Source organism: Callionymus lyra, chromosome 6 (assembly GCF_982586985.1).
Source record: "Callionymus lyra chromosome 6, fCalLyr1.hap1.1, whole genome shotgun sequence".
NCBI classification, from domain to species: domain Eukaryota; kingdom Metazoa; phylum Chordata; class Actinopteri; order Syngnathiformes; family Callionymidae; genus Callionymus; species Callionymus lyra.
Window position 1 is genome coordinate 26,119,684 of NC_141823.1, and position 13,805 is coordinate 26,133,488.

General features: G+C 37.9%; 1 protein-coding gene across 11 annotated transcripts in view; it reads right to left on the reverse strand.

Annotated features, from left to right (window-relative positions):
- myo9aa (myosin IXAa) overlaps positions 1–13,805 on the reverse strand; it is a 72,336-nt gene that overhangs the window by 39,634 nt on the left and 18,897 nt on the right. For all 11 annotated transcript variants that reach the window (XM_087794492.1, XM_087794490.1, XM_087794491.1 and 8 more), the window contains exon 2: positions 10,960–11,909. In XM_087794492.1, the coding sequence (XP_087650618.1) occupies positions 10,960–11,835 (876 nt within the window). In that variant the 5' untranslated portion in view covers positions 11,836–11,909. The remainder of the gene's footprint in view (positions 1–10,959; positions 11,910–13,805) is intronic.

Below are 13,805 nucleotides of genomic sequence, written 5' to 3' on the forward strand. Positions count from 1 at the left end.
ACTAGTTCAAAAAATAAAGTCTTTAAATTGTTTGCATTTTGAAGTCTATGCTAGGTGCTATGATTGAAACATCAGAAGTAAGTAAGTAAGTAATTTTTATTTATCCAGCACTTTTCCAGACCAGGGTCACAAAGCGCTTAAACAATCAGAACAACATTCAATAAAGTATATACTTTAAAGATCAAGATAAAACTGATAACACAACAGGAGTTCCAGAAAATCAAGGAAAAGCCTGAACAAATAAAAACGTCTTAAGATGCTTATTGAAGGAGTCAGTAGACTCCATATTGCAATTTATTTAGAGCTCTTTTTGCAAGCACTAAAATGTGTTGATTCCAGAACATCCCTAAAATAGATTAGCTGTATAATGTCTCACACTGTCTCTTATTTTGTAGGATGCACAACAGCATCAGGGATTGTATTCATTGAAAGAGGCTTTAATTGAGAGAACTGTCGTCTCGAGACAAAGATGCGCTGTAGTCTTAGTCCTTTGAATAAAAACATTAAGACTAGAAAAAATGTATTTTACGGTAAAAATGATCTCGTTTTATGTGTTATCTTGTTTCATTCTTTTATTCTGCACTGCCACCATGAAAAAATGTTTGTTGGGTTTACAACATTGGTAATAAAAGTTTCTGATTCCATTCATATTAAAGCTGAGAATTAGGATCATTCTGTATATATATATATATATATATATATATATATAAAATTGCACAACAGAATGAACAAATGACAAAACAGTTACATATAGATAAATAATGACTGTTTTAGAACTTTCTACAAAACCTTTTACACAATGTTGTTCAGTTTAGTTTTTTATTTAATAGATTTGTTGAATTCCGTTTAAAAGGTTACTTTTACGCATATTTTGGTCAACATTTTAGAAACCTACAAATATTGGTCTGCAGTGTCTCAAAATTAATTTATAAAATAATGCACCACTGTGTATAAAAGACAGAAATAAACACATGAATATGTCAAAGCATCATAGATTATATAATACTCGGCAGATACATAATTTAAAATGATGAAATACATGATGTTAATCTCTGTCTGAACACATATTTCCACCCATGATTCAAATTGTACCAGACTCTGTATTCAGATGATGTAACCGCTCACCCACTAAAATCCCTTTAAAAGTCTTTAAAATCCCCTGCATCCATGTCCCCGTCTCTCTGTTTATTTTAAAAGCAGGGCGGGGATCATGTCAGGTTCAAGTCCGGCAACACTGGAGAGCAGGGGGCTGAATTACATCACAGTGAGTCGGTCACACCCCGAGAGCTTTTACCATCATCACGTTTGATGACAACGTGGAGGCTACACTCACAAATACATTGGCTGTATGTATATTTTTAACTGTGAGGTCACTTTTTTTAGGAAAACGTTTTCTTCCTGGAAAGACGAGGAATTTGATCTCATGCGTTCCTCCACCAGAACAGAGAGTATAATAACAAAAGTCGCTCTCACTCAGGACTACGAGGATTAAGTGAGCAGTGAATCCATAGAAATATAAATATTAAGAATTTTCATAGAGGTTGATATTGTTTGATCGAAGAAAAATATATATAATAATTTGACATATCTTGATAAATCGGAAGCAGCCAAGCGCTTGTGTTTTAACCGGGCATGTTTGGCTAATCATGTACTCAGACGAACATTGTTTTTCCTGAAGTGAAAATAATTTTCACAGGAAATGACTTGTGGAATTTTGGCAGTCCCCTGAACCCTCAAAATATTTATTAGTTCTGGAGCGGCAGAGAATATTTTAGCATGTTGCTGTGTCGAGTCTTGCACTGGAAGCAAATTATGTTTTCACATTCACCAGAGGGTTTTACCTGACTTAATTATAGAAATTATTAAGCTAATGTTTTGATCCAGATCTTTAAATATTTGTCTTTGAGCACCGCAATACTACAGAGTTTTTTTTCCACACCGACATTTAGGTACTCAAGTCAGACCAACTTAAGTAGATCACAACATTACACACACCTCAGGGAAGTCTCTGTGCAGAAAATAAAGCAGTACTAAATATAATATAAATAGAAACCAGTTAAAACACCAAATAAAAGGTCAAGTCTAGTAGGAATAAACGATTCGGGAAAATGTGTTTGTTTTTTATCAACTTTGTTATTGCGATTTAACTAGCACAAGTAAATAAATGGTAGATAAATAAAGCAGAAAGTGAAGAAAAAAAATGGAACAGCTACTTGTGTCTTCAACAGCCTTTCTCTGCGTTGTTTACACCATCAGACATACAAGGGTTTTTAGCAATTGTTGTAAATTTCCCCGTGACACCCTCTACAACGGATATCTAGTGTTGCCCCTTGAATAGATAATTGATGAAAGCAAATATCGATATTTCATTACACCACACATTATTGATATATCCTGTTGTTACTCAATCTCTCTCTAAAGTAGGCGTAAGCAGTGGCAGGTGAAGAAGAGGAGTGAACTTCAGAAGAAGAAAAAAAACAGATGCAAGGATGGTGGAAAATACAAACAGAACCAAATCAAAGACCCACCCACAAGTTTCCACTATAAGTGCAGAGCTACTTTGGCTTTTACAGAAACAGATGACTGAAGCACAAACGAATAAAGAAAATGAATAAGGGCTTTAATGTATCCCAGTTACAGGCGCAAATAATTGGTCGGATATTGTAGAATTTGTGCTCAGGATTTCAATTAACTTTAATTTCATACAAGTGAAAATGCCCCCCCAAGTTTAAATATATTTAATCTGTCCAGCTTTTCTTTCCCACTTCCCATGTACTGGAACAGTTGAATGTATCTCTGCATAAAATTGGTTTCATAGTGAAATTTGGCAAATATTTAATTTACTTTTGATACAACTCTCATCTTATTTTGTCTACTGCTAAACTAAAAGGCTCACGTTTACGTGAAGTTGCCACTGACTTTACAGCATCAGAAATCACTTTCCTGGTTTACAGATATGTTTTTAATGTTCAAGTGTCCAACTGTACAGTTTTTATTCATTTGTATATAGTTTGTTGTTCTGCTTAAGACATTTTCCTTTTTTAGTGGTATTTTTTCTTTTTCAGTCAGATATAAAGTAATACATCGTTGAAGAAATGTCTTATAATACATTGAATATTGCAGGTATGGTTTAGTAATTTTCATTACCGTGGGCCAAATATCAAAATAGTATGGAAAAGTGATCAGTATAGTCACAGCTCTACTGCAAATGACACTGAAATGAGGACTGAAGAGAACTTGTGAAACGATTTGTTAAATTCCTTTTGAAACAATGCCAACATATCCAATAGAAATGACTAAAGGATGTGAAAATGTTTAGTATCTTTAGTATCCCTGCTGCAGCTGTCCAAACCTTTTCAACCTAATATTGTCTGTACATTTCGAACTCAACTTGGTGACAAGGCTGTGTATCTCTACGTTTTTGCTTCTCACAGTGAAGTCCTCTACTGGTTCTCTAGTTTAAACTAGACGAGAGCTATCAAAGCAGGTCCAAGATGCGAAGGCTGTGGTCATTACATCAATAAAACTGCTCCATGTCAAGACACAACCAAACCGCTAGCATTTATACGATATAAGAATTAATGTTATCTTTTTATAATCTTGAACAAAAGATACTTTAGACCTACACTTTACTCACGACCTGAGTCCTAGACCTCAGGCTTGGACAGTGACAGAGAGCCAAGTGACCCGAAACCCTTTTGAGTCTCCGTATAGGTTGTGTTGACAAGTGTTGAGCAAATGTACTCAAGCATTAGGTCAACAGCACTATCTTTTTAAGCAAACGCTGACCCCTCTCGACACGGGAGCATGAATCAATACACGATTCCCTGTGCCAACAAGTAGCTGCCCACGCTGTTTGATAGCTCTGGGAGATCATTTAGTCAAACTCCCGGCAACATTTGATAACCAGTGATTAATGGCTGCAGAGCGCTGCCAACTCCTGGCTGTTAATCTGGTGAAAGATACACCTCTGAGCAAAACTCATTTTAGTGTCTCACTAATGCTATTTTGTCTTGTGAAACATAGACTTTTCATCGCCTTTAAGAATGATATAGTTTTAATCAAGCTTGACGTGTAAAAAAGTATTTTTAAAAGAGCACCGACTACTGAGAAAAAGCACATGGAACGACAAATGTCATCATGAAGACAACTGAAAACCTGTTTAATGACAGGTGTGGGAAAATCAGCAGAAACATATATATATAAATAAATATTCCATTTCATTTTCTTGACAAAAATATGACAAATTAACTTAAAGAGATAACAGAAATTGACTAAAGAAATGAAGCAAAGCAGACTAGGAGGGTGAATTGCCTTTTTTTCTTAAAATTCTCGAGACATGTCTGATTGTGGGCCACCCTTAGTTTGTGGGTAATCCATGCTTAAAGAAGCTGACACTGGTGAACCAACGTTCTTTATCTTCTCCTTAGCGCTGCATACCAGGAAGAACCCACAAGCAGGGTGATCCTGTCAATGTTGAAGTCAACAGGTGTATTTAAAAAGAACTTCAACCAAAATAGTTTCTTTCAGAACACAAGTTTCCCATGTTTTAAAGTTAAGAATCCCACACACAAAATACCAAATACAGTTTAGTGTATAAAGAATTCTGACACATATTTTAGGTACTGGAAAAAAAAAACCTAAGTGGTGATATAACATTTTAAAAACATACCATAAGATTGTGTGCAATAAGGAAGTGATTTACAGGCCAAAATGGAAACATGTTATCAGTTTGTTAAAAGAATCTTGTCTGGTAACATTCCTGTGTAATTCCTGGGGACATATTTCTCACCTGACATTATATTGTCCAGGTATCAATGTTTTCACCGTCATTATTTTCATCGGAGCCATTCAACACACAACAGATGGTAAATCTTAAGACTTAAAACTACATCCAAGGAATCACATTTCTCCACTTGCAGCTCAGATTTCTTCCCATTTAGAGAATTCCAAAGAGTCGGAAGACCGCCTCAGTTCCAACTAGAGTGGGTGATAGTGAGTGGAAACCCAAAAGGCACTCATTATTCTACCCCCCACTAAAGGTTCAGTAGAACTGAACCAGTTGCACCACGACAACAAGGAATGCATCTTCTTTATCTTTGCCTCGTTTTGGTTATTTAAACCTGGATGACTGTAAGACCTCAGATCTTAAGAGATATCAGAAAGACGGAAGTTTAGATTCAACACCCAGGGAAATTGTAAATATTGACTCATCTTAGCCACGATGGCTTTTGTCATTTTTTCCCCTAGTAATACTATGGTTCTAAAAACAATTGAAATCTTTTTTTTCACCTAACTTAACAGTTGCACTGGCATCAACATGAAATTAAAACCCTTAAATAAAAACCTTACATTTATTTTTGAATCTGCTTGAAATCATTAGAATAGTATTTTTCAGTTAACACAAGATATAACATTTTAACTGAGATTTAATTAAAACAAAATAATATTAATAAAACAGCAATATATTGTAAAAAAAAAAAAGATGAGTTAAACCCATTGACATCATAGTGTACGTCCAGTGAGCCCTGGTGCCGCTGAACTGTAACCTGTGCTCCAGGAAAAACCTCAGCCCCACATGTGTCTAGTGACCTCCCTGTCAATAGCCGACACCCAGGTCATGTCAGTAATCTCAGTCCACAGTTAGACAAAGTCTGAACAGGTGGTGTCCGCACTGGCCCGGTCCATATGTAGGCCACATGTCAGGCATTATCTGGCTGCTTCTAGCTTGACATTGAGCGAGGATTTCAGGGACAAGACAATGCAGCCAGGTGAGGGAAGTGACTTAGCACAGTCACTATGCTAAAGCTGAGCCACATGGCGCAGCTTGAAACCAGGTCAATCCTATTAGTTGGAGCTGAGACATAAACACAGAGACCATGTCCAGTCCTGTGCCACTAGAACGTTCCTATGACATGCACAGGTCGCTTCAGATAAAGAGATTGTAAATTGATAATGTAGGATCAAATCTGTTTCGTAGAGGTTGATGGTGGAACTCGTAACATACATTAAAGCGTCTGAAATAGAAACTTGCCCCCTGAGATACTTTAAAAGTTACCTCCCGAGTCTTTCCACACAACCACATGTGCTCACACATGCTGCACACTCTAACGGCAGTCGAACAAACCTCTCAGGTGTTCCCCTCATTTTATTTAACCAATGGGAGATAAATGCATCTTTAGGTTGTTGCAAAAATTATATCTTTACTTGTACACAACACAAGTTTCATTGAGCAACACAAAAGATATGCATGGATTCTTTTTATGAAATCTCAATAGTCATGGGGAAATTAAAATGTTGGTTAATTTAAAGACGAAAAGCAAATCAAAAGCTTGGCAACTGCAGATGTTCTACATAAACAGCGCAGTTCGTACACTTTTTTAAGACTGATCCCAAAAGTTAATACCTGAGAATCTTCCATAAGTGGAGGTTAAAAGACTTTTATGGATTATGCTAAAACTGCGTCTTCTCATCGTTTTATTGAATAGATACTTCTACTGTGTTCAAGAAAAATAGAGTCACTTGTCAAGGTCATTTAGTTATCAATTAAATAAGAAAACAGGTAATATCAAAACATAACATAAAATAATATTGATAGTGACTTAGCTTCCAGGCTAGCTAAGTCTTCATTTTCTTTATTTTTAAGGAAAATAAATAAACTTAAACACGATAATGGAACTAAATATTTATCAAAACTCACTTATGCTTGATGGAATTCAAAACAAACAAAATTTAGATTTTGTTAACCCTCCCAGAGTAGTTTATATTCTTTCTCAATTGTTAACATTTCAATTTCAGTACGAAACGCAAAAAAGGGGAAGACAGGGTGTTTCTGAGATTTCAAAACTGTCTATTGTCAATATTTAGTTCAGGAGTAGGAAAAAAGATCTGTACTAACCGGTTGCTAAGAGCGCTCGCCAAAAAGAAGAAATGAAAAGTGTGTTTTGCACAGTTTAGGGAAAAATAAATGGTTCATTTTGTACTCAAAACTCGTGAGTCTACAGAGAACGCCAACAGAACGAGTCCCTGGTGATCAAGTAAGGGATGTGTGTGGACGCTTTTGTCGGGACACCTGCAGAAGACTGCTGCGGCATACATAAGGAGCGTCTGAGGGAACACACACTGACACATTGTCGAATCATTGCTACAGCTGACGACTCTGGATCCCAGATTTGTGTGGTCCTCCAACCCTAGTGAAGACTTGACCAATTTTTGCATAAAGATTAATACATCAAGAAGCATTTAAAAACTTTAAAATCATTAAAAACTTCCAGTTTGATCCGCTAGAACTATTATCAGGTCAATTGCAGCATAAATGACAAAGTATTAAAAGTCAGTACGACATACATAGTAATGATGACTTAAAGATGTCTGTGTGGAGATTGTGTGCGTTTTAGAAACCTCTGACTTTTAGGTGTAAAAAAAAAAAAAAAATGTTTTTGGTTGCAGTAGAAGTAAATACAAAGCAAACCGATGACCGCAGTTCAATAAAGAATGCCCTCATGGTGTCCGAGAAACATCCCTGGAGTATTCCCTAGTCCTGAAATATCCAACATATAATTGAATTTATGGTTAACCAAAGAATACTGTCCATACAAGCGATCATGTCGAGGCTCTCAACGGAATCATCCATCAATACAACTCTTGCTTTCATAAGTCTGACCGCAGTACAAATGACAAAGCAGGATTCCCTATCCTTTGCTCTACCAGTAAGTTTCCGAGGACGGATGAGCCTGGCACCAGAGGGTGAGATCAACACTGAGAAGTAACATGTCTGTAGCTATTGTCTATGCCGAGTTCGACTATTAGGATAGAGTTCCATTTTTCTTCTACTGTAATTAAATACAATCATAAAAACGGCCCCTTGTCTATTTAAACATGAACACAACTACATTTTTGTCATGGCTCTACATGCACTATACACACAAAACCCTTCCTGACCTTGTCCACTAAAGCACTTTGTAAAGATGTTGACAGGGAGCGAGGGTGAAGTAGCCCATATTTCTCTCTTGACCCGTGAAGGACCAGCGAACAGATGAGGTCATACTTAACTGTCAAACGCAAAGACAAAACAACAACAGCACAAAACTATCATTATTTATTATCTTACTTCATTTTTTTAAAGGCTGGTTGTCTGCACCTGTGGTCAGCATTTTGTGGGGAAAACATGTCATTTTCTGGGGTCATCTTTTATGACTTGCAGCCATTTATCATTTGTAGATGTCAAGTCCTCGACCTGGGAGCCCGAGGACCTGACAGGCAGACATCTGGACTGAGCGTCTGTGCGGTAGTTAACTGGATGATCACTACCTTTTGCAACAAAATGCAAGTTGTAAAATAACACAACATAATTTAAAAAACAGGCCATTAAATATTTTTATAGTTGGAGGTAGGTTTTCTGACGCTTGCACTTAAATAGTGTCAACAAAAAGTAAACAACTATTCATCTCACAAAGATACAAACATCCAACACTGTTGTAAACTTTGCTTATTTGACTTCAATGTATAATTCAACAGCGTTCATAGTATTCATAGTACACAGTACTGCAAAAGGTGAAAACAAGTCTTAGGTGTCACATGAGTTTCAACATATCTTCATGCCTTTGACTCAGAGATAAAGACTAACAAAACAATGGCTGACAGTAAATCCAAACGAGCCTGTCCTCAGGAATTCACGTTTTTTATGACAGTTTCAGCCATATCTGGTGAGAGAGACGGCAAACATTGTCAGGAATGACAGAGAGCTGATAAGGCAGGTGAAATGTTTGACATATTTCAGGTGCTACGTTTCCATTAGACAAACTCGAGTACAGTTGAGATCCGGTGTGAAAGATGTTTAAAGCTGCTATCACAGTCTTACTAATATAGAATTGAGGATGCTAAGCCTCAGTAACATGATCCTTTGTGTCATCTGTCATCAACTTTAACCACACTTAATAAATGAAGCGTTTAAATGACAGGATTTGTTTTGATCTTATCACACACTCAACACAGCTGCTGTCTTGACTCAGACACCTCTGATAAGTGATATCCTGGATAAAAAAAAGAAAAAAAAGGCCCTTTGCTCCTCAAGCGGTTATTTATCCGGTGACTCAGAGTCATAGGAAAACAAGCCGACAATGCCATGATGATAGCAAGTATCACCACTTGAATTGATGAACCACTAAACGTATGTTCTCTGATGTTTCTGAGCGGTTATTGGAGATATTGTTATAATTTGTGTCTGCAGATGCACATACCAGGTATTGTCAATTTTCAAATTCATTGTTACACTGGTATTGACCAAGGATCAGTATTGACAGACTGTTTGGTCTGCAATAATTTTAAGGATTTAATTAGCAGGAGAATTAACATGTCCAGCATCTGTGTACAGTTTATATCTCCCACCTAGCATTGACTTTTAATATTGACTGTGACTTGCACTCCTTAGATCAGTTTTGACTTACAGTATCTTTAGGTCAATATGATGTCAAGCAGGAGTTCAAGCGTGAAGAATGTATAGTGCTAATGGCCTTGAAAATGAACAAGCAACCTGGAATAGGAAAGATAATTTGGTGGGTTTGTGTATAAATCTGAAAATTAAAGGGGGTCTGAATAACAGTAATTTATAAATTAACTCCAATAAACACTTATTTTAATTAGGGCTTGTAGGAAATAAATATATTTACAAAGGAGTAATGCAATACCAATTTTCACAATGGAGAAATTGAAAATGATAAAAGAGCATTATCTGGACAGTGCATATTACTATACAAAGTTGTTCACAGTTGTATGTTATTTAAGAAATATAATAATAATAAAGTTACTTATGATTGTATTTTTGCTGCAAAGGATATTTTTTTTAATTGAAAATGATGCCAATAAATAATAGAAGTCAACCCTTGCTTCACTGCTCACTGATCATTTGTTGCAGCTTCTGTATGACTATTTTTTCCAAAGTTACTGAAGCATAAAAGCCCACAGAAGTAGAAGTTCAAGTTCAAACTCGCCTCTATTTGCATTAAAATTGGGCAAACATTAACTTTCCCCCCGTCATAAAGCCCCATTGAAAATCTTTAGACCCCATGAATCAATGGGAATAACAGAATAAAGATGAATTCCTGTGAGGTAACTGCAGTAGCCGAGCAGCTCTTGCATCAATCACACACAGTAGATATGCAATCTCACTGTGCAAACACTTTAGAATGCTCCTCTGCACTCGGAACTACTCAGTCGTGTTGCTGTGTGCAGGATTAATCTGATATGCTTACACATTAACTCTCAGACACGCCAATGACTGGCATTCCTGTGAACTTTATTTACTGGAGCGCGGTCAATAGGATGCAGGCCGGGCCACTCGCTTGTTGTCCTTGAACTTGGAATCACACCTTAAGGTAAAATAAGGTCATTCCGGAGTAGGAATTTGAAAAATCTGACTCTAGGAACGGCTGCGTTTGAAGCAGCTGGTTGTCAGTTGAAATTTTCACTTTATAAAATACAACCAAACTTGAGCCAATAGAAGAAGTATTTCTCTTCCTGACTGGCTGCATTGTGCACACAGTTGAGGGTGTTACGCAAGGTTTAAGAGCTCAAGCTGATGCTGTAGACAAATGGAAAAAATGTGTGGTTGTGAAAACGTCAAAAGTTCTAAGTGACAAGCCACTCGAGGAGAGAACCAAGTGGAACATTTTCAAGGGTATGAAAAACAACATGTGGAGCTTTCAAGACTCAAACTGAAGAAAAAAACGAAAGATTTTTTTCTTTTACAATGAAGAAGAAGAGGAACATCTTCTGGAGTCGCCACTAAGAATGTTGAATCTGATTCACTTTCGTATTTGGAGAAAATTAAACAGCATTTGGCCAAATCTTTAATCTTTCCAATAGGCAAAAGCCAAAATAAAGGAACATCATGTGCTAAAATGAATGTAGGAACAGGTGATGGAACCTAAAAAAAAAAAAAAAAGTAGCGTTTTTTCTTACCTCTAGTACTGGACCTGCTCCTAAGATGATCTGCTCCACTCCACTAGCGAAACCTTTCTGACTGAGAGCCGTCAGGTGATGGATGAGAAAGTTAGTGCTTTGAGTCTTTCCAGATCCGCTTTCTCCAGATATGACGATGCATTGATTCCGTTGCCGCTGCAGCATAGCGTGGTACGCCACGTCGGCCACGGCGTAAATGTGCGGCTCCAACTGTCCCAGTGTATGATTGTCATACATCTTCACATACTTGGGATTGTATATGGGCAAGAACTTAAAAGGGTTGATGACTATAAGGATGCTTCCGACATAAGTGTAGATTTTCTCCTGGCGAAAGCGTGAGCGCAGGTTGTCCAGCAGCGAGCGCTCGTTCAGCTCCGGCAGGCAACACAGATCGGCGTGGTCACCTTGCGGTTCGGGTTGAGGCAGCAGTCCACGCTCCACCATGCGCCTGCGCTCATCCGTCACCTGTAGCCACATCTGTAGACTTCCTCCATAGTGGATAGAACCGTCCAGGTTCTTCAGGCGTAGGAGGAAGCGGTAATCCTCGGCGCCCGACAGAGGTCGGTGCTCCAGAGCCACGCGAGGCCAGAGCATCATCCTCTGCACAGGACAGTCGCTGGGGTTCAAAATCCATTCTTCGCCGCCGAACTCCTTCACTTCTGCGAGAACGTAACACTTGGTGCGGTCCAGCTGCAGGCGCTCGATGACGCGCTCGATGGCCTCCGCGGCGGTCGTGGTCTTGCGCGCGCTGATCGGGCAGTAGATGGTGCCCTCGGCGAGGTCGCCCGGGTAGATGCGAACCGTGAACTCGGAGTTCTCAAAGCGCTGGCGCCGACCCAGAGTGCCCATGCCACCAACGCCATCGCTAAAACTCATGGTGTAGCAAAAGTTCCCATTAGCAACTGCTGGGACGTCCTTTACTGTGCTCCAGAGACCACCGTCTTACATCACTGCGAAAGAGAAAAAGAAATATGAATTCTCCATATTTCCAAACAAATATACCTAGAAGCATAAACAAAAGAGCATTTCGATTTCCCAGTCTTGGACAGAAGCCCTTTGAACACGCCCCCTGCAACTAGAGGATTACAAATTGCTAGATTCTGACACCAAGATTAGAGGTTATGTTACGTAATCTGCTAAAGGGCTAAATTATTTTGCCTGGGCATGTATACCCATAAAGGATAAAAGATAAGTCATTGAGCTTCACAGGATTACCATTAACACACATGCATGCTCCCGAGCGCGCACATAAGCTTTCCCAAACAGCAACACCAGCAGCTGCCGCTTGCTCTGGCGAACACACAATCACGCCATTCACAAATTCACTTTCATACACAAGAGACGAGGGAGACGGAGAAACTTTTTGCTAATGAAAGAAATGCTGTTCCAGGATTACTTTAGACAAACAAACAACTTATGCATCTTGTTTCTGTAATGTTAAATGCTACAGATTTGTTTGGGTAAACACAGCCAGCGCTCAATTTGAAGTATTTTCAGACTTGCACATGATAAATATACACAAATATGAGGATAAAACATCACCCCACAGACTCTCCTTTGTGAACTTGTTTTAAAAAGCATAAACGAAACTGCAATCCTGATAAAAATAAAGAGAAAAAGAGCAACACAAAGTTATCATTTTATATTAATGTGCATCCAAAAAATACATCTAAAATTGGTTTGTGATAAAAATGTAGTTTTTCTAGAGTACTCATGGTATACAGTAAACTACAGAGTCTTCAAATGTGGTCCAACTAAGTTCGCATGGCCAAATACTTTAAGTTATAAAGACAGACATGTGACTTGTATGGTCTAAATGGAAATATGTGAACAACTAGTTCTGAAGCCTTTAAAAGAAAGACAAAATCCTGCTTTACAGTCAAGACATGATATCTCTGGCCAACAAGTGTCTCTTAAAGTAATTGATATCATTAGACTAGCTGTTCTATGAGTACATAAACTTATTTCTATGCAACAGTGTGAATGACGTCGTGGAACAAATGACCAAACAATTTCATTCCAAAGAACTCAATATTAATAATAAATCACTGCAAAGTTCAATCAAAGCTGCAGTACAGGCAGTACAAATAGTTGAAAGAAGGTCAGAATTTAAAAGCTTAAAATTAAAACATTGAAATGATAATAATTGCAACAGAATACTTGGGAGGGCAAATAATGTATTGATTCAAGTGTGTCTTAAATAGATCTTAGACCTCTATTGTACTCAGTATGTTTAAGTTTGTCACTTTTCATTGAAATATTTACATTAGAAAAATTGCTTAAGCTCACTGAAAACACCTCAAAAGTTGCACTTTAAATAATGTCTCTTTTCACTCTACCATCACCACACCATCGCCTTGGTATTGATGATAATCCCAGTATTAGAAAATGTAGATAAAACTTTAAAGTATGTAGGCAATCCATTGGACTTGTCTTGAAAACAGCGTTTTCTAGATACATTTCGGTTTTCTCCCTAGAGTCCCATGATTCCAACCCACTACTCTCGCACGGCATTGGTGGCAGTTAGCTAGCGTGGCTACGAGGCAGCAAGCCTTACGAGTAATTATATACATGTCAGGGTTGGCCAACAGTAACAGCGAGAGGTTGGCTGTCACGTGTCGTCATTCAGTTCTTCATTTGTAATTTATCCTTCAAAAGGGGTAAAAAAAAATCAATATTTTAATTCTTGCCTACAATAATCCTCAAGTAAGTAATGTATTTATAGTAACAGACCTAATATTTAACAGGCACATGAACATAAATTATCCCCCCTCCTTGAAATCAACTCCACAAACGTCCCCCCAAACACATCTCTTTTAAAAAAGCCAGGTTCTAGAAGACTCCCA